Source organism: Oncorhynchus kisutch, linkage group LG13, assembly GCF_002021735.2.
Source record: "Oncorhynchus kisutch isolate 150728-3 linkage group LG13, Okis_V2, whole genome shotgun sequence".
NCBI lineage: Eukaryota > Metazoa > Chordata > Actinopteri > Salmoniformes > Salmonidae > Oncorhynchus > Oncorhynchus kisutch.
The window spans coordinates 5,564,869-5,587,932 of record NC_034186.2 but is presented as its reverse complement, the minus strand read 5'-3'; the positions used below and the strand labels follow the sequence as shown (position 1 = coordinate 5,587,932).

At 39.9% G+C, this 23,064-nt stretch overlaps 2 protein-coding genes across 6 annotated transcripts in view; one reads left to right on the top strand and one right to left on the bottom strand.

The window, feature by feature from the left end:
• The window catches only part of hs2st1b (heparan sulfate 2-O-sulfotransferase 1b), an 89,970-nt gene extending 89,155 nt beyond the window's left edge, over window positions 1-815 (bottom strand). For both annotated transcript variants that reach the window (XM_031785437.1, XM_031785438.1), the window contains exon 1: window positions 356-815. In XM_031785437.1, coding sequence (XP_031641297.1) covers window positions 356-479 — 124 coding nt within the window. In that variant the 5' untranslated portion in view covers window positions 480-815. The remainder of the gene's footprint in view (window positions 1-355) is intronic.
• Window positions 816-4,832: 4,017 nt separating this feature from the next.
• The window catches only part of dzip1l (DAZ interacting zinc finger protein 1-like), a 52,568-nt gene continuing 34,336 nt past the window's right edge, over window positions 4,833-23,064 (top strand). For all 4 annotated transcript variants that reach the window (XM_031785433.1, XM_031785435.1, XM_031785434.1 and 1 more), the window contains exon 1: window positions 4,833-5,137. The gene's annotated coding sequence lies outside the window, so the exon portion shown is untranslated. The remainder of the gene's footprint in view (window positions 5,138-23,064) is intronic.

Here is a 23,064-nt window from a genome sequence, read left to right as displayed (position 1 = left end):
TGTAAAAAAAAGCGTTACGGTAGGTTCGGGTATCTTCTGGTAAATACTAAAACGTATTAAGTTAACTAGTTTGTTTTTGGAAAACATCAGCTAAATGTGGAAACAGGGGATAAATTGTAGCCAGTCAACTAGCTACTGAGTTGCCTTTAGGTAACCAGCTGCAAGCTAGCTCGATTAGAATGCAAAACTGCACTCTTGGCTGGAAAGGTATCTTAAGCTAGTTAAACGTTACCCAAAAACCACAAGATAGCTTTCCAATCTAAAGTCGATGATTGTAATTCTCCAAACACTTAGCACGTAACTAATGTTGATATTTTATAAAATATCGTGTGCACAACAACGTTCAAATGCTTACCCAGTTTTGCCCGCGACTCCTCCAATTTCTGGATTTGGTTTTCAATGAAGAGCATCGACACTCCAAAAACCAAAATAGACAAAAGCTGTAACTTGGGAGGCATCATAATCCTTAAAAGCCCCATCAAACTATCAGATGTAAACAATTCATACCGCGAATTCAATATTCATAAGAGACAGGGTGAAGTCAAGTCTTGTGTTCATCAATGCAGGCAAACGATGGGAATGTCCGAGACTAGCGTTCACTTATCAAGGGATTAAAAAACTAACTAATGGCTACCCACTAATTTAATATCTGACACTTATCAAATCAGTTCAACGTTGGATCTTGTTCTCTTCGCGGTCCAAATTCTCTCCGCTCCGTCCGTAGTTTCATCCGTGCTCCGGTGAAAAGCAGCCTGCTATACACACAGCGCGCTTTCAAGCAGGGTTGCCAGGACAGACTCATTTCGAGAGAATGATCACTCAAAACCCGCACCGCCAAAAAGGACAGAAAACGAGCAAAACATTTATTTTTTTTCACAGCAGGAGATTAGTTGCCATATCTATACAATAAACCATTTTCTATAACGTTACCAAGCCAATTAAGAAGGAACATTATATTAACAGCCTGACTACACCTCTTGCATTGCAAAATACATTTAGAAATCTATGTTATTAAATTATTGCAAGTGTCTGCATAGAAGTCATTACTATATTGCCTTTACCTCCCTTCTCACATTGTATATAGACTTGTTTATACTGTATTATTGACTGTATGTTTGTTTTACTCCATGTGTAACTCTGTGTCGTAGTATCTGTCGAACTGCTTTGCTTTATCTTGGCCAGGTCGCAATTGTAAATGAGAACTTGTTCTCAACTTGCCTACCTGGTTAAATAAAGGTGAAATAAATAAAAAATATCTGACGCAGATCGCACGCTGCAAGTCCTGCCTCTCCCATCTCCTCATTGGTTTATAGAAGCAGGTACCCAATGTGCCATCTCCTCATTGGTTATACCCACGTGGGTGACTTCGGTAATGCACCGAAGTTATGAAAGTTGCCAATAATAATATAAAGTAAAGAGAAGAAAAATCCCGGAAGGAAGAGAGATGACTGGAAACGATTCGGTTGACCGTTTTATGTGTGGATTAATTGGCGGAGTAGAGGACCTTGTGCATTTCAGGTAAAATAACAACTCAATGTTTATATCCCAGGACAAATTAGCTAGCAACAGCAAGCTAGTTACATAGGACAAATTAGCTAGCAACAGCAAGCTAGTTAAATAGGACAAATTAGCTAGCAACAGCAAGCTAGTTAAATAGGACAAATTAGCTAGCAACAGCAAGCTAGTTAAATAGGACAAATTAGCTAGCAACAGCAAGCTAGTTAAATAGGACAAATTAGCTAGCAACAGCAAGCTAGTTAAATAGGACAAATTAGCTAACAAGTGCATGCTAACTGGCTAAATTGGCATAAATGTTTAATGCGTTTCGACCTGTCCCCAAATTAATGTCATTCATTCAGAACTTGTGTTGATATATTAATCTGCGTGTCGTGATCGCATTTTGTGTGGGGGGACAAAATACGCAACGCGCGCAGCCAGTTTGGGTTCCGTGTAACTTGTAACGATGTCAGAAGCAAAATTTGAGTTTCCTCAATATAAGAATTATTGCAAGCTTTGAGATTACTTAGCAAAGGAATTTAAATATATGGCAAGAGAAAAGATCAATTCACCCGTGTTAAACTCGCCAGATCATTTTCCATCAATGGATGTCGATTGAATTTGTTTGACTGCTAGGATTAAACAATAAGCCACAAGGGGTTATGGTATCGGGCCAAAATACAGTGCCTTCGGAAAGTATTCAGACCCCTTGACATTTTGCACATTCTGTTACGTTACAGCCTTATTCTAAAAATGGATTTTAAAAAGAAATAAAAAAATCCTCAGCAATAATGACATCACAATACCCCATAATGACATCACAATACCCCATAATGACATCACAATACCCCATAATGACAAAGCGAAAACAGGTTTTTAGAAATGTTTGCAAATGTATTACAAATTTTAAAAAACTGTGCATGTCGGAGCAAAAACCATGAGGTCGAAGGAATTGTCCGTAGAGCTCCGAGACAGGATTGTGTCGAGGCACAGATCTGGGGAAGGGTACCAAAAAATATCTGCAGCATTGTGATCCCCAAGAACACAGTGGCCTCCATCATTCTTAAATGGAAGAAGTTTGGAACCACCAAGACTCTTCCTAGAGCTGGCCGCCCTACCAAACTGAGCAATCCTTGGTCAGGAAGGTGACCAAGAAACCCATAGTCACTCTGACAGAGCTCTAGAGTTCCTCTGTGGAGATGGGAGAACCTTCCAGAAGGACTACCATCTCTGCAGCATTCCACCAATCAGGCCTTTATGGTAGAATGGCCAGACAGAAGCCACTTCTCAGTAAAATGTACATGACAGCCCGCTTGGAGTTTGCCAGAAGGCACCTAAAGGACTGTCAGACCATGATAAACAAGATTCTCTGGTCTGATGAAACCAAGATTAAACTCTTTAGCCTGAATGCCAAGTGTCACATCTGCAGCAAACCTGGCACGATCTCTACGGTGAAGCATGGTGGTGGCGGCATCATGTTGTGAGGATGTTTTTCAGCGGCAGGGACTGGGAAACTAGTCAGGATCGAGGGAAAGATGAATGGAGTAAAGTACAAAGAGATCCTTGATGAAATATACAATGTAAAATACAATGTATTCCATTTTAGAATAAGGCTGTAACGTAACAAAATGTGGAAAAAGTCAAGTGGTCTGAATACTTTCCGAAGGCACTGTATATCAGTACACTCAACATCTTAAGCACTACAAAACTTATATTCGATCAAATAAACCTCAGGTAGCAAGTAGGCCATAATTTTTTTTGTAGACAGAATTTGACACTTTCTCATTGACAGATTTTCTGCCGAGTTAGGACTGTTAGTTAGGGCTGGGTATAATAAGAACTATGGGAGAGCAGACCGGAATGTAGCATTTTATTCAATGGTAAACGGCCTGAGTGAACTGTCATCATTTATCCAAAATCTTTGATATAACAATAGTGCTTGGTTCAAGACAACTCGGGAACTCTGCCATTTTCTTATTGCAAAGTTGTTGCAAAAAGTTTCACACTTGGGAAAGTATCAGCAAAGATTTTTTATAACTAAACCAAGATAGACCACAGCCTGTCGTTTCCAATGTGAATTAAATGAGTCATAGTGTGCAGAACAAGCAAGGAGGTGGGCAGAGCCAAGCAGGAGCTAGCAAGATTCTATTGGTACATCCGTTAGGGAACGCCTACTCTGCGAGGTGCACATGTGCAATTCCATCTTCTCCCACTGCCGGCCACTGGGCTTCCTTTCACCACCATATTTGGAAGTGAGTGGAAAAGCCAAGCGGATGCTTCACATTTATACATCTGGTGAAATATCTGTCTCATTGTTCTATCTGTGGTATCCGAATCAACCAATAGGAACCTCTATGCAAAAATGTAGCTAGTCAAATGTTTTAACTCTGAGGTTTCGAGTTTCGAATAGTCTTGAAAGCATTGTTGCCATGTTCACGGTTTTCCCGCCAAATTGGGATACTTTGAAAACGCTGTCGCGGGTGAAAATGTATTGGTTGTGTTTTTTTGGGGGGGCTATTTCTAAGTTGCACCTCCACTGTCATGGCATTTCTCTTAAAAAATATAGAGTATATTTCACTGTAATCTGCTGCTTACTATCACGACCCAGGATAAGACCCAGATACAGACAGGAGGCGGATAGTTAAATTCTCTGATTATGTATTAGAACACAGAGGCAGGCAAAAGGCAGGTCGAGGGCAGGCAGAGGTTCGTAACCAGGTCAGAGTCAGTAAAAGTTCAGGACAGGCAGAAAAGGTCAGAACCGGGGAAGACTAGAAACAAAAACTTGAGAACAGGAAAACAATGGGAAACACGCTGGTATGACCTGACAATACAAGACTGAACTGGCAACAGACAAACAGAAAACGCAGGTATAAATACACAGGGGATACTGGGGAAAAATGAGAGACACCTGGTGGCGGTTGGAGACAAGCACAAGACAGGTGAAACAGATCAGGGTGTGACACAGATCAGGGTGTGACACAGATCAGGGTGTGACACAGATCAGGGTGTGACACCGATCAGGGTGTGACACCGATCAGGGTGTGACACCGATCAGGGTGTGACACCGATCAGGGTGTGACACAGGCAGTGAGGCAGGCTGTTGCTGACCTAAGGATGTATGTATCAGATGTTCAACATGCTCTGCTGACACCTACTGTGATGGTCCGGGCCTAAACCACACAAAAACACTAGACCTTATTTGACACATTTTGAGTTAACAGCAGTGAATGGATGGCGAGCAGCAAATAGTTTGAACTTCCTCATGCTGTTGCTGAGAGGAAATACTCTTGAGATGTTGTAATACTTTAACCTCAGGATACAAAGAACGATTACAACAGCATTCACTTTCACTGCTAACTCAAATTGTTCAATCCAAACAGTCCATTTGCTTTCCTTCCCCTCGAAAGATTCTGGCATGAGCACCGGCTGGTCAATCCGTCTGTCCGTGGCACCCGGCTGATCCACCACCAGCTGTCGTTCGGTTCGTGGTTATTTGATTGCTGTTCCCAGGTTGTTTCGACTTCTCCCTCCATTTTCCCACCAAAGTGGCTTTGCAGCGCCATTTTGAGCCATCGAAACATGCTGACTGGATTCGTGCAATTTTTTGATATTTTTCAGGACAGAAAACGTAAAGTGGGTGAGTGCATTCGTGACTTTGGTCATGATGTAAGCAGGCTAGCTTCAAAAGGTTTATCCAGATGAAAATGCGAGATCATTTTATTACACACATTGGGTGCAGTGATCTTTGTTTTGCACCTGCTCAAAGGAGTACCAAAAAACTTTGGAAGAGGCCATTAGCATTGCTATAGAGCTTGATCAGATACAGCCTGGACCAGGGGAGAGGGGAGGGAGGGTCTAGTTTCCCCGGGAACGACAGAGGACGACCTATTTTGACCAATAGCAGGGTCTGCTGGCACTGTGGTTGCCATTACTCTCCCACCACAGTGGGACGTAAAAACAGTTCATCCAAAAGCTGGACATAGATTTCAGCCAGCTAACTGAGGTGCAGCTGAGAGATGTAAAAAATGAATTGGAAGGTATGTGGAAGTGTATAAATCCTGTCTAGGACATACATCCCGCTAGGGGAACGTTTGGCCGGAAATTGCCTGATATGTCATTATTAAAAGTAGGGGGGTAGCCTTAATAGGATTGACACAGGGGACACCAGGCCTATCAAACAAGTGTTGAGGTGGGTACCTGTTCATCTGGAAGCAGAGTTTCACAAGCATTTGCAGGACATGTTAGAAAGGGGAAAAGTAAACCCATCCGACAGTGTCCATGGACACCACCAGTGGTGTTAGTAAGAAAGGAGGACGGCTCAATCAGGTTCTGTGCGATTTACAGAAGGTTAAACGAGAACACTGGTTAAAGATGCTTATCCACTTCCTAGGATCGACGAGACCTTGGACTCGCTAGCTCAGTGGTTTTCCACTTTAGACTTAGCCAGTGGGTACCGGCAAAGTCGAGATGCATCCCGAGGATGGCTGCAAAACTGTTTTTGTGACAAAGCAAGGGCTTTTTGAATTCCAGGTTATAGGGTTTGGGTTGACAAATGCTCCAAACAGCTTCCAGCGTCTCATGGACCTGGTTCTGGCTGATTTACAGTGGACAACATGTCTGGTGTACTTAGACAACATCGTAGTGTTTGGTCCTACATTCCAGGAGGATGTGAAACGTTTAGACGAGGTTTTCACCAGATCGGAGCAGGCAGGACTTAGAAGGTGAAGCCTTCTAAGTGCCGTTTCTTCAGGTCGTAGGTGAGCTACCTGGGAAACGTTATCTCGGCTGAGGGAGTGTCCACTGACCCCTTGAAAACAGAGACAGTCAGTTCATGGCCTAGCCCCAGTTTTGTAGTGTTGACGGATGCCTTTGTACAGATTGACAAATAAGGGGGACAATGTTTTGAGTGGAATGCAGCGTGTGAAGTGGCTTTTAATTCATTAAAATCCAAGCTTACCCCCCCCCCCCCCAAACTGGCTTTCCCGGACCCAAATCTATATTTCATAATGGATAGCGACACAGGCATAGGGGCAGTCCTCTTCCAGAAATGAGAGAGAGAGAGAGAGAGAGAGAGAATGAGAGAGAGAGAGAGAGAGAACGAGAGAGAGAGAGAGAACGAGAGAGAGAATGAGAGAGAGAGAACGAGAGAGATAACGAGAGAGAGAGATAACGAGAGAGAGAGAACGAGAGAGAGAGAACGAGAACGAGAGAGAACGAGAACGAGAGAGAGAGAGAGAGAGAGAGAAAGAGAGAACGAGAACGAGAGAGAGAGAGCGAGAGAACGAGAGCGAGAACGAGAGAGAGAGAGAACGAGAGAGAGAGAGAGAACGAGAGAGAGAGAGAACGAGAGAGAACGAGAGAGAGAGAGAGAGAGAGAACGAGAGAGAGAGCATGTGCCAGTTGGCCACTGTCAAAACAGGAGAGGAAGTATTCAAATCAAATCAAATGTTATTAGTCACATATCACGTGTTTAGCAGATGTTATTGTGGGTGTAGCAAAATGCTTGTGTTTCTAGCTCCGACAGTACAGTAATATCTAACCATTGCACAACATATACCCAATACACACAAATCTAAGTAAAGGAATGGAAGTAAGAATATATAAATATAAGGACGAGCATTGTCAGAGAGGCATAGACTAAGATACAGTAGAATAGGATAGAATACAGTGTAAACATATGAGATGAGTAATGCATAGACTAAGATACAGTAGAATAGTATAGAATACAGTATATATACATATGAGATGGGCAATGCATAGACTAAGATACAGTAGAATAGTATAGAATACAGTATATACACATATGAGATGAGTAATGCATAGACTAAGATACAGTAGAATAGTATAGAATACAGTATATACACATATGAGATGAGTAATGCATAGACTAAGATACAGTAGAATAGTATAGAATACAGTATATACACATATGAGATGAGTAATGCATAGACTAAGATACAGTAGAATAGTATAGAATACAGTGTAAACATATGAGATGAGTAATGCATAGACTAAGATACAGTAGAATAGTATAGAATACAGTATATACACATATGAGATGAGTAATGCATAGACTAAGATACAGTAGAATAGTATAGAATACAGTATATACACATATGAGATGAGTAATGCATAGACTAAGATACAGTAGAATAGTATAGAATACAGTATATACACATATGAGATGGGCAATGCATAGACTAAGATACAGTAGAATAGTATACAATACAGTATATACACATATGAGATGGGCAATGCATAGACTAAGATACAGTAGAATAGTATAGAATACAGTATATACACATATGAGATGAGTAATGCATAGACTAAGATACAGTAGAATAGGATAGAATACAGTATATACACATATGAGATGAGTAATGCATAGACTAAGATACAGTAGAATAGTATAGAATACAGTATATACACATATGAGATGGGCAATGCATAGACTAAGATACAGTAGAATAGTATAGAATACAGTATATACACATATGAGATGAGTAATGCATAGACTAAGATACAGTAGAATAGTATAGAATACAGTATATACACATATGAGATGAGTAATGCATAGACTAAGATACAGTAGAATAGTATAGAATACAGTATATACACATATGAGATGAGTAATGCATAGACTAAGATACAGTAGAATAGTATAGAATACAGTATATACACATATGAGATGAGTAATGCATAGACTAAGATACAGTAGAATAGTATAGAATACAGTATATACACATATGAGATGAGTAATGCACAGACTAAGATACAGTAGAATAGTATAGAATACAGTATATACACATATGAGATGAGTAATGCACAGACTAAGATACAGTAGAATAGTATAGAATACAGTATACACATATGAGATGAGTAATGCATAGACTAAGATACAGTAGAATAGTATAGAATACAGTATATACACATATGAGATGAGTAATGCATAGACTAAGATACAGTAGAATAGTATAGAATACAGTATATACACATATGAGATGGGCAATGCATAGACTAAGATACAGTAGAATAGTATAGAGTACAGTATATACACATATGAGATGAGTAATGCATAGACTAAGATACAGTAGAATAGGATAGAATACAGTGTAAACATATGAGATGAGTAATGCATAGACTAAGATACAGTAGAATAGGATAGAATACAGTGTAAACATATGAGATGAGTAATGCATAGACTAAGATACAGTAGAATAGTATAGAATACAGTGTATACACATATGAGATGAGTAATGCATAGACTAAGATACAGTAGAATAGTATAGAATACAGTGTAAACATATGAGATGAGTAATGCATGGACTAAGATACAGTAGAATAGTATAGAATACAGTATATACACATATGAGATGAGTAATGCATAGACTAAGATACAGTAGAATAGTATAGAGTACAGTATATACACATATGAGATGAGTAATGCATAGACTAAGATACAGTAGAATAGTATAGAATACAGTATATACACATATGAGATGAGCAATGCATAGACTAAGATACAGTAGAATAGTATAGAATACAGTATATACACATATGAGATGAGCAATGCATAGACTAAGATACAGTAGAATAGTATAGAATACAGTATATACACATATGAGATGAGTAATGCATAGACTAAGATACAGTAGAATAGTATAGAATACAGTATATACACATATGAGATGGGCAATGCATAGACTAAGATACAGTAGAATAGGATAGAATACAGTATATACACATATGAGATGGGCAATGCATAGACTAAGATACAGTAGAATAGTATAGAATACAGTATATACACATATGAGATGAGTAATGCATAGACTAAGATACAGTAGAATAGGATAGAATACAGTGTATACACATATGAGATGAGTAATGCCTAGACTAAGATACAGTAGAATAGTATAGAATACAGTATATACACATATGAGATGAGTAATGCATAGACTAAGATACAGTAGAATAGGATAGAATACAGTGTATACACATATGAGATGAGTAATGCATAGACTAAGATACAGTAGAATAGTATAGAATACAGTATATACACATATGAGATGAGTAATGCATAGACTAAGATACAGTAGAATAGTATAGAATACAGTATATACACATATGAGATGAGTAATGCATAGACTAAGATACAGTAGAATAGTATAGAATACAGTATATACACATATGAGATGAGTAATGCATAGACTAAGATACAGTAGAATAGTATAGAATACAGTATATACACATATGAGATGAGTAATGCATAGACTAAGATACAGTAGAATAGTATAGAATACAGTATATACACATATGAGATGAGTAATGCATAGACTAAGATACAGTAGAATAGTATAGAATACAGTATATACACATATGAGATGAGTAATGCATAGACTAAGATACAGTAGAATAGTATAGAATACAGTATATACACATATGAGATGAGTAATGCATAGACTAAGATACAGTAGAATAGTATAGAATACAGTATATACACATATGAGATGAGTAATGCATAGACTAAGATACAGTAGAATAGTATAGAATACAGTATATACACATATGAGATGAGTAATGCATAGACTAAGATACAGTAGAATAGTATAGAATACAGTATATACACATATGAGATGAGTAATGCATAGACTAAGATACAGTAGAATAGTATAGAATACAGTATATACACATATGAGATGGGCAATGCATAGACTAAGATACAGTAGAATAGTATAGAATACAGTATATACACATATGAGATGAGTAATGCATAGACTAAGATACAGTAGAATAGTATAGAATACAGTATATACACATATGAGATGGGCAATGCATAGACTAAGATACAGTAGAATAGTATAGAATACAGTATATACACATATGAGATGAGTAATGCATAGACTAAGATACAGTAGAATAGTATAGAATACAGTATATACACATATGAGATGAGTAATGCATAGACTAAGATACAGTAGAATAGTATAGAATACAGTATATACACATATGAGATGAGTAATGCATAGACTAAGATACAGTAGAATAGTATAGAATACAGTATATACACATATGAGATGAGTAATGCATAGACTAAGATACAGTAGAATAGTATAGAATACAGTATCTACACATATGAGATGAGTAATGCATAGACTAAGATACAGTAGAATAGTATAGAATACAGTATCTACACATATGAGATGAGTAATGCATAGACTAAGATACAGTAGTATAGAATACAGTATATACACATATGAGATGAGTAATGCATAGACTAAGATACAGTAGTATAGAATACAGTATATACACATATGAGATGAGTAATGCATAGACTAAGATACAGTAGTATAGAATACAGTATATACACATATGAGATGAGTAATGCATAGACTAAGATACAGTAGAATAGTATAGAATACAGTATATACACATATGAGATGAGTAATGCATAGACTAAGATACAGTAGAATAGTATAGAATACAGTATATACACATATGAGATGAGTAATGCATAGACTAAGATACAGTAGAATAGTATAGAATACAGTATATATACATATGAGATGAGTAATGCATAGACTAAGATACAGTAGAATAGTATAGAATACAGTATATACACATATGAGATGAGTAATGCATAGACTAAGATACAGTAGAATAGTATAGAATACAGTATATACACATATGAGATGAGTAATGCATAGACTAAGATACAGTAGAATAGTATAGAATACAGTATATACACATATGAGATGAGTAATGCATAGACTAAGATACAGTAGAATAGTATAGAATACAGTATATACACATATGAGATGAGTAATGCATAGACTAAGATACAGTAGAATAGTATAGAATACAGTATATACACATATGAGATGAGTAATGCATAGACTAAGATACAGTAGAATAGTATAGAATACAGTATATACACATATGAGATGAGTAATGCATAGACTAAGATACAGTAGAATAGTATAGAATACAGTATATACACATATGAGATGAGTAATGCATAGACTAAGATACAGTAGAATAGTATAGAATACAGTATATACACATATGAGATGAGTAATGCATAGACTAAGATACAGTAGAATAGTATAGAATACAGTATATACACATATGAGATGAGTAATGCATAGACTAAGATACAGTAGAATAGTATAGAATACAGTATATACACATATGAGATGAGTAATGCATAGACTAAGATACAGTAGAATAGTATAGAATACAGTGTAAACATATGAGATGAGTAATGCATAGACTAAGATACAGTAGTATAGAATACAGTATATACACATATGAGATGAGTAATGCATAGACTAAGATACAGTAGAATAGTATAGAATACAGTATATATACATATGAGATGAGTAATGCATAGACTAAGATACAGTAGAATAGTATAGAATACAGTATATACACATATGAGATGAGTAATGCATAGACTAAGATACAGTAGAATAGTATAGAATACAGTATATACACATATGAGATGAGTAATGCATAGACTAAGATACAGTAGAATAGTATAGAATACAGTATATACACATATGAGATGAGTAATGCATAGACTAAGATACAGTAGAATAGTATAGAATACAGTATATACACATATGAGATGAGTAATGCATAGACTAAGATACAGTAGAATAGTATAGAATACAGTATATACACATATGAGATGAGTAATGCATAGACTAAGATACAGTAGAATAGTATAGAATACAGTATATACACATATGAGATGAGTAATGCATAGACTAAGATACAGTAGAATAGTATAGAATACAGTATATACACATATGAGATGAGTAATGCATAGACTAAGATACAGTAGAATAGTATAGAATACAGTATATACACATATGAGATGAGTAATGCATAGACTAAGATACAGTAGAATAGTATAGAATACAGTATATACACATATGAGATGAGTAATGCATAGACTAAGATACAGTAGAATAGTATAGAATACAGTATATACACATATGAGATGAGTAATGCATAGACTAAGATACAGTAGAATAGTATAGAATACAGTGTAAACATATGAGATGAGTAATGCATAGACTAAGATACAGTAGTATAGAATACAGTATATACACATATGAGATGGGCAATGCATAGACTAAGATACAGTAGAATAGTATAGAATACAGTATATACACATATGAGATGAGTAATGCAAGATATGTAAACATTATTAAAGTGACTAGGGTTCCATATAATAAAGTAGTCAGTGATTTTTTTAAACTATGAGACAGATGACACCATCTGGAGAGGGGTTGTACCACAGGAACTCGTACAGGAGATACTTCACCTTTATCCACAATGATAGAACAGGAGGCTATTTAGGTGTTGAAAAAACTCAACGAGTAAAATTAGAGCAAGATTTAACTGGCCAGGCTAGCAGAGAGCCATAAAGCAGTGGTGTAAGTGCTGTGTGGCATACGCTGCATACAATTTACAGGGTCCAGCCACCCCCCCTCCCCCCTCCCAGAGCACCCCATGACAAGGTCTGTCACAGTCCGTCCTTTTGAGAGGAGAGCTGTAGACTTAATGAGTCCGTTTTACATGTTTTCTCTAAAAAATAGTTCATTTAAAATTTCACCCCTGGTCACTATGGATACGCCCTAGCTTCAACACACATTCCTCTACCAGTTTCTTGGCAACTGTTACTGCTTCCTGATTGGGTATGGCATATGGCCTCTGACCACCTAGTAAAGTAATCTGACACGACCATTATGTGTTTGTTACCTCGTCCTGTCTCTGTAAACAAACTCATTAAGTCTACAGCTCTCCTCTCAAAAGGGCGGGCCTTTTGACAGACCTTGTCATGGGTGCTCTGGGGGGGGGGGGGGCTCTCTGCCAGCCTGCAATCTTTTACAAATGAACAAAACACGAACCACTCTGTACAACCCACAATCAGATGGTTTTAGTGGAAAGAAGGAACAGAACTTTGATCCATAAACTGGCAGTCTTTGTTAATGACCGTCAGATGTTACCTAAGAGTGGTATTCTGCTGCATTGCATAGTCCACTTTAGCGCTTAGAGTACTGATTTTGGACACGTGAGTGTCACACTTGCTCCTTTTCGGTCTCAAACTTATCTGTCGTGGTTTGCAGATAGAGGTCTTGAGAACGGAGCGAGAGATTCAGTGATGAGATTTCCTCCGCTTGCTTAGAAATCAATATTTCCATCTTCATCACCCGAGTTCGCTCATCATTCATTTGGTCAGCGACTTCAATGAGTTCTGCTGATTTGTCATTGTGTTTATTAACTGATCGTCTTTGGTCTGCAGCGTTTTGAGGAGAACCATGTTACTCTGAGTAACGTTCAACAGAACTGCATGCATGTTATCAAGTTGAGCGCTCCTGTTTGTAGATAACTCTTCAGATTTATCTAGTTTGGCGTGGACATCATCGTATTTAGTTTTGGCTAAATTGATTGGTTCCTGTAGCATATGATTTTGTTTCTGTAGAAGATGATTTTGTTGAAGAGCTTGTGCTTGTTCATCGTCATACGTTTTTGCAATTACATTTAATTGTTCTGTTTTCAAGTGCAGTTCCATAGCTAGCAGAATGTTTCCCTTTTCAGCATTTGTCATTGGTTTCCCGGTTCTCTCCCTCTGTCCCTTTATGTCTCCCATTACCTGCTAGTGCTTCAGCTGTGCACTGTGGTATTGAACAGATGCCAATCTCGGGTGGCAAGACATCAGGGCTAGACTGGAGAGAACCTTTACGAGGCCTGCGCCCGATGGTTGATTTTGGAAAGCATTGTTGTCTGCTTTCCCACTAATGGCATAATTAGGGTTGGTATCGCTGCTGAGGTCAGAGATCAATCCATTTGCGGGTGGAGGTTCACTAATTAGCGGGCGAGTGGGGACTACCCCCTCTGGTAGGCGAGTGGGGACTACCCCCTCTGGTAGGCGAGTGGGGACTACCCCCTCTGGTAGGCGAGTGGGGACTACCCCCTCTGGTAGGCGAGTGGGGACTACCCCCTCTGGTAGGTGAGTGGGGACTACCCCCTCTGGTAGGCGAGTGGGGACTACCCCCTCTGGTAGGCGAGTGGGGACTACCCCCTCTGGTAGGCGAGTGGGGACTACCCCCTCTGGTAGGCGAGTGGGGACTACCCCCTCTGGTAGGCGAGTGGGGACTACCCCCTCTGGTAGGCGAGTGGGGACTACCCCCTCTGGTAGGCGAGTGGGGACTACCCCCTCTGGTAGGCGAGTGGGGACTACCCCCTCTGGTAGGCGAGTGGGGACTACCCCCTCTGGTAGGCGAGTGGGGACTACCCCCTCTGGTAGGCGAGTGGGGACTACCCCCTCTGGTAGGCGAGTGGGGACTACCCCCTCTGGTAGGCGAGTGGGGACTACCCCCTCTGGTAGGCGAGTGGGGACTACCCCCTCTGGTAGGCGAGTGGGGACTACCCCCTCTGGTAGGCGAGTGGGGACTACCCCCTCTGGTAGGCGAGTGGGGACTACCCCCTCTGATAGCTTGCACTTTATTAGAACATTTTGAAAGGAAAAAAAATCTAATTTTCCAAAGTTAGGTTTTGGGATATATTGTGAGCTGCAAAAACGATTTTATTCTATTTATAGACGTTAATGAACCATCAGTACTGGACAGTACTGTGGAAGTTGGATGTGAATGAATTTGCAAAAGCAAATTGAATTAGCCTATCCAGGTATGATTAATCATTATCATTGATTAATCATACCTGGATAGGCAATCTGGGAATTAAACTTTAAATTAACCTGGCGAGTTGGTTCATCTAGGTTACTATTGCAAAGTTTAAGGTGTCTCATTTAATTGGAAGAACCTAGAAAGGTATGTTCGACAATTTAAATAAATAAATTGAATGAGACGATAATACCGAAGCAATTGAGATGGCTGGATTATCATAAAGATAATGTTAGGTACATTCACTACTATGGTACACTTTCCCCTCAGGCCAAAGCCATATGGGATTCCCACTGGAGGCGGGACTGATTGATTGTGGTTTGCAGAAGCAGATTCTACTGATTGATCAAATTGAATGAATAATCAAACCTGTATAGGCTATCTGGGAATGAAACTTTAAATTCACCTGGGAAGTTGTTTCATCTAGGTTACTATTGCAAAGTTTAAGGTGTCTCATGTATTGGAAGAACCTAGAAAGGTATGTCCGACAATTTAAATAAATAAATTGAATGAGACCCAAGCAATTGAGATTTCTGGATTATTTTAACGTGATCCACGTTTGGATTTCCAACACTTCTTTTAAGAGATTTACTTGCGATTCTTCACCAGCAGTGATGCAGAATGCTGAAATCAAACGGAAGTACAAAGGGCGGGACTTCCGTCGAGCAAGGCGGAGGAATTTAAACGGAACACAGGAAGTGAAAAATGTTCCCCCTATGTGAGCTTAGCATCTCGTATTCCGACGTTGTTCAGAAATAATACGTTCTAAGCACAAAATAGGGTCCCCTTTACCATGGAAAGGGTGGGTTTACTAGTGACGTCACATTAAACCATTCGGCATACTTTGCTAGCGTTGTGTTGACCGGAGCGACACGGTACATAATACGGGTATGCCTTTAGTCTGTCCACACTGGTGTAGTGCGGTAGGTGGACAAAAATACTTCGGCTCGGACACCAAACGAATATCTTCTAATTTCTAACCTTACTGGCTCTAGAAGTTAACATTGACCGACAGAAATAGTACCGTTTGGCCTAACAGACAAAATCTGGAATTTATCACTCATTGCTCTGAAGCTAAAAACCACTACTGGAGGCGCTCTGGAGCCCCTTCGAATGGGAACACACACACACACACAACCAATGTATACAAAGCAGTCTGTTTGTACAATTCTGTTTGCACATTGATATATAGAATTCTACAGCAAAGTCTAATTCTCTCTTAGATTCCTCGCACGGGGCATAATAAATGTCGTGTCTTTACTATCATTAACTGAATACTGATAGTTTTTATCAAAGATGTTCTGTAATTAGTTATTACGCGATTAGACTGATTAATCATGTAACCGTAATTACTAGGAAGTTGTGGCACCAAGGAAAAATATTCAGATTACAAAGTTACCATTTCCTAAAATAACTTTTCAGATATTTTATCTGATCAATTAGTCTTCGAATTAATGGTTATTTACTTTACCTCATGTTAGTCTCATTCCAAACATCGTAAAGTGTTAGTTATCTGCACAAACTAAGTATTCACTATGAGTCATCCATACATCAATTGTCTTAAATAATTGATTTATTACTAACTAAGTAATTCACAGAAATGCATAAACAAACAAACAAGGTAAATGTGGTTATATGAAATGATAGGAGAATGTGCCCCTAGTGGGCTGAACCGGCATGGCGGCTTGTTAGACAAAGGGGAAGTGGGGGTCGACTAAGAAGTCACTACAGAGTGATAATTATAACAATTTAAATGCTAATCCTTTGCACATGAACGCTCACTCATTCGGGAACAATTGCAATCAATCAATATATTTATGCTAAGTGTGTCATCTTGATCGCTGGTGAAAAGTTAATTTATTTTGTAGAATTGTCCGTCTCTCTCTCGATTGTGGTTAGAGGATTGTTCAGTGACATTCGTTATAAAATGTATGTTTCGCCGGTTGTCGTTCTTAGCGTTCAATGATACCGAATTCCTAGCTGCAGACTAGTAATTAAAATCAAAGACTTGTTCTTATTCTGTCGGTATCGATAGTCTAAGAGTTTAACCACGTGGTATGGTTAAAAGATTCAGCAATGGTCTACAACCGTTGTCCTACTAATGAAGAAAAACATGGTCTGCAACCTTTAGCCATCTCTTAATTGAGGTAAGCTCGGTCTGCTGATCGAAAACACGAGTGGGGGTTTTATTCGGAAGGGCCGAAGAGGGCTGTCCCAGGATATCTGACCCTAACTGGGCTCAGGGGCGGTCCTCTGATTGAGTTCAAATCAAAAGGGAATTGTATTTTTCTTCATTAAACAGTCCAAAATCATATTACACAATTATACAAACAGTATCATACTCACTTATTGATCTTATACAACAATTAGATGTAAACCTCATATCTGAGGCTATTATATAAACAGTGTTATGGTAATGTGGCGACACCGTCCCCCATGAGCTTCCCAAGTTGTGAAAAACGGACCAGTTCGTAGCTGGATTCTTCACCGATCTTTTATACTTTCTCCGGAACATGAAATTTGTTCGTACCTCAAGTTCTGTGAGGTGTAAGGATTTAATTTGTTCTCCATGAAAATCTACTCTCTCTCTCTACTGTGTGGCCATGTGGCAGACGTCTCTCTGACCACAGCAGCCTAGTTGAAGGAGGCAAGAGGGGAGGCAGGGAGAGGGGGATGGGGCTTGCTAAACCCAAAGAGGCCAACGCCATGACACTAGTCCAAAGCTCTAACCACTAGGCTACCTGCCGCCCCATATGTGATGCCATACAGGAGTAGTGTTCAATCTTCCACAGGGGTTCACACCACACAGGGTGCTGTTTGGTACCGAAATGACTTTACCGGTTGATGTGGTTATGGGAACACAACAAAAGGCAGGGAAACATTATGTTTTTTCAGTGGCTGCGTTTTAAACTCATATAAGACACTCCCTCGTCCACCTACCCTCGCATTATGCCCTTGGGGGAATCCCCGCGGCCATATTTGTGGTCGGTCGAAATGATTAGCCAAGCCGTTTTTAATGGAGTTTGTGAGTGTACAATTATGTTCACTTCGGGGCCTGAAACACTCCATAATTCAATTTGCAATGATTGTACGTCTAAGAAAAATCTCAACGTCAATATGGATTCAACATACAAGTATAAGTTAAAACGAATGTAAATAAGTGAGAAATTGTGCTAATAGTGCACAAACACATCTCGTAAAAGTAATGATATTTTTCTTTGGTTATCTTTTGGAAATTGTAGAAATAAAACATTTGACTCCTTTAGAAGTTCCAGCTAGGCAGGCTAATGATAGTTAGCTAATTAATTTGCTAGCTATCATACAGTAGGCGTATATTAATAATTATATAGTTAATATAAGTAGACATGTAATCATAATTGACGGTAGCACCTATAAAGCACCCACAAGCTACCGGTGGCTGAAAACAAAATCGTTGCTGATACATTTCCAGGCAAGGGCGGTCCATTTTTTAAAATGAATTCCTGTCACGTTCTGACCTTAGTTCCTTTGTTTTTGTCTTTGTTTTAGTATGGTCAGGGCGTGAGTTGGGGTGGGCAGTCTATGTTTGTTTTTCTATGTTTGTTTTTGAGTTTGGCCTAGTATGGTTCTCAATCAGAGGCAGCTGTCAATTGTTGTCCCTGATTGAGAATCATACTTAGGTAGCCTGGGTTTCACTTTTGGTTTGTGGGTGTTTGTTTCCGTGTGAGGGTTTGGGCAACACGGTACTGTTTCGTTTTGTTCACATCGTTTATTGTTTTGTTCCAGTGTTCAGTTTGTTTATTGAAAAGACATGAACACTTACCACGCTGCACATTGGTCCTCCTCTCTATCTCCAGACGACATCCGTTACAATTCCTTCCTCCCTCGCCCCTTGCCCTGCAAGTGTATACTCGTCAGATGTCATGATACGTCTTCAGAAGTGTCCACTTAATTTGAAGGCTGAGGGGATAGGGTGTGTCTGTTAAGTGTTTGGAATGCAGACAGTATGTGCGAAAGGTGCAAGGGTAATTTAAGCACTGTAAGGGAAGCTGTAAAGAGAAATCACCTAAAAGCCACAGGCAAACAAAAGCAATACTTTAATCTAAAAGGTGACACCCCAGAGACATGAGGAAAATGAATGTGTGGCTTAGAGATAATCAGAGGACAAAGAGGGTTGTCACTCAAACTGAGGAAGAAATTCAAAGGGTCCTTTCAAAAATTTGCAAAAATAAACTATCAGAGGTGCTGTATGAAGTAGTACATTGTGCCATGGTAAACTACAACAGGCTCAAACCTTACTCTGGGGTTGTTTCAAAGCATCAAGTCACTGGCACGGGGACAAGAGACTGAGATGAGCGCTGACTTATTTGTGCCTAGTCAGTCTACCCTTCAAAGAAACACAGTACTCCTGAAGAAAAAGCAACCAAAGTTGCCTAGGTTACCCTTCTAGAGAAGGGTGGGGGGCATTGTGAGACTGTGGGTTCCAAGGGATGTTAATGCCTTAGTGGAATGGGAACTGGACAGGACTGAAAGCTCAGTCGAAGACACAGAGACTCGTGCCATGCAAACGGATGTAGGGAAGAGCCCGTAAGTCTGCCTTGTTGGGAAGAGCCCGTAAGTCTGCCTTGTTGGGAAGAGCCTGTAAGTCTGCCTTGTTGGGAAGAGCCTTTAAGTCTGCCTTGTTGAGAAGAGCCAGTCAGTCAGCATTGTTGGGAAGAGCCTGGCAGTCAGCATTGTTGGGAAGAGCCTGTCAGTCAGCATTGTTGGGAAGAGCCTGTCAGTCAGCATTGTTGGGAAGAGCCTGTCAGTCAGCATTGTTGGGAAGAGCCAGTAAGTCAGCATTGTTGGGAAGAGCATGTCAGTCTGCATTGTTGGGAAGAGCCTGTCAGTCAGCATTGTTTGGAAGAGCCTGTCAGTCAGCATTGTTGGGAAGAGCCCGTAAGTCTGCATTGTTGGGAAGATCCTGTAAGTCTGCATTGTTGGAAAAAGCCTGTAAGTCAGCATTGTTGGGAAGAGCCTGTAAGTCTGCATTGTTGGGATGTGCTGTAAGTCTGCATTGTTGGGAAAAGCCTGTAAGTCTGCATTGTTGGGAAGAGCATGTAAGTCTGCCATGTTGGGAAAAGCCTGTCAGTCTGCATTGTTGGGAAGAGCCTGTCAGTCTGCATTGTTGGGAAGAGCCTGTAAGTCTGCATTGTTGGGAAGGACCAGTAAGTCTGCATTGTTGGGAAGAGCCTGTCAGTCTGCATTGTTGGGAAGAGCTTGTCAGTCTGCATTGTTGGGAAGGACCAGTAAGTCTGCATTGTTGGGATGACCTGTAAGTCTGCATTGTTGGGAAGAGCCTGTCAGTCTGCATTGTTGGGCAGAGCCTGTCAGTCTGCATTGTTGGAAAGGACCAGTAAGTCTGCATTGTTGGGAAGAGCCTGTCAGTCTGCATTGTTGGGAAGAGCTTGTCAGTCTGCATTGTTGGGAAGGACCAGTAAGTCTGCATTGTTGGGAGGACCCGTAAGTCTGCATTGTTGGGAAGAGTCTGTCAGTCTGCATTGTTGGGCAGAGCCCGTCAGTCTGCATTGTTGGAAAGGACCAGTAAGTCTGCATTGTTGGGAAGGACCCGTAAATCTGCATTGTTGAGAAGCGCCCATCAGACTGCATTGTTGGGAAGGACCCCTTAAGTCTACATTGTTAGGAAGAGCCTGTCAGTCTGCATTGTTGGGAAGGACACATACGTCTGCATTTCATTGTTTGTCTACACCTCTTGTTTACGAAACATGTGACAAATAAAATGTGATTTGATCAGAACTTTTTACTCCTCCGTGGGTGGCCTTGTGAGTCCCATTGATCCTAAGAGCTGATTTTAATGACCCTGTCGTCTCATGGAAAGGTCGAGGGGGCGGTTCCAGACTAAGAGCGATCCAAAATGAGTCCCCCCCCCCCCCCCGTCTGATAACCAGAAGGAATGGGACACATCCCTAGCACCTCCACCTTCTTAGATCTTCCCCTTGTGCAAATATCACCCTTGTGCAAACACACCAAATGTGTTTGATGGATCGCGGGGAAAGGGCAGGAATAGGTTTTGTAGGCCACTATGTCTTCCAATTGTTCGACTGCTGTCATCATCCAAAGATTATCCAATTTGAATAAACCCTTGGAGGTAAGGATGACAGCAGTGGTGTAACCTACAGCAAAACGGATATCACCTATTATTGATATCTACCTAGCGCATTGACGTGAATCACACTGCTGCTCTCTCATTTAACTATTTGCGCCTTACGGATTGTGGTTGTTGTAGATGGCTGTTCACAGATATAAATGTGTATTTGAACCCAATAATGGTTGAATTAAAGACGTTTAAGCTGCCTATCAACCATTGTTTTTGAAACCAGTGGACAGCCTGTCAAAATGTTGCTCTTGCAACAGTTGCATAGTGTGGATCCCAGCCTATAGAATACAAGTGGGCTTTCATTGCTCAATCTAATTCATGCTGATAAAATAGTTTTAAATCCATAGGCGTAATGGACACATGCTCAAACTCGCAGACTTTTGATAGACTTAAAGGGGTACTCTGTATTTGCTACATCCATTTTTAGACTTATAAATTATATTAATTGATTCTTGAAGAATGTAACTCATAAATGCCTCATGAGTTTAGTTCAACTGTCAGAACCCCAAAAATATAAGCTTGTTTTACTCCAATATTTATAAACATTGTAAATGTAAACACACGGTATAGCCTCATAACATGGTTATAACTATAATGTTGATATCATGGGTGGTCAGTCCTGTATAGCCTCATAACATGGTTATAACTATAATGTTGATATCATGGGTGGTCAGTCCTGTATAGTCTCATAACATGGTTAACACGATAATGTTGATATCATGGATGGTCAGCTTCTACCCCCAAGCCATAAGACTGCTGAACAATTGTATTTTTTATTTTACCTTTATATAACTAGGCAAGTCAGTTAAGAACAAATTCTTATTTTCAATGACGGCCTAGGAACTGTGGGTTAACTGCCTGTTCAGGGGCAGAACGACAGATTTGTACCTTGTCAGCTCGGGGATTTGAACTTGCAACCTTCCGGTTACTAGTCCAATGCTCTAACCACTAGGCTACCCTGCCACCACCAGACTATTTACATGACCCCCCCCCTACTACTCGCTGTTTATTATCTATGCATAGTCACTTTACCCCTACCTAGATGTAGAAATTACCTCTAACCTGTACCCCGCACACGGACTTAGTACCCACTGTATATAGCCTCATTGTTGTTATATTATTGTGTTACTTTTTATCTTTTACGTTTATTTGTTTATTTATATCTCCACTTGTTGTATTTGGCGCATGTGACAAATAAAGTTAGATTTGAAAATAGCAGTGCAGCAATGCACCCCATCCAACCTGACAGCACTTTGGAGGATCTGCAGAGAGGAATGGGAGAAACTCCCCAAATACAGGTGTGCCAAGCTTGTAGCATCATACCCAAGAAGACTTGAGGCTGTAATCACTTATCATTCGCGCTAACTAGGGGCTCCTTTGAATGATAAATTACAAGATTGTGTGAATCCAAGCAAAGTGGTGGTAACCTTTCTTGTATACCTCAATGGTAGCATTAGTGATAAGTAGGGTCTATCTGCTGACCGCAGACGGGGAGGGGGGGTACGCAAGGTAAAGATCATGCCCACATTATACCCACCAGCTAGTGCCGTGTGCGATTTGAGTTCAATAGCGTCTGGCTCCAGCAAAAATCATGCGTACTAGCTAGCTAGTGTGTGTACTAACTAGCTCTGTCGATGTGATCTTGAGCAAGACACCTAACCCTAATTTACACACAGGAGTGCTGTATTACTACGGCTGACCCTATAAAACAACACATTTCACTACGACTTTCGT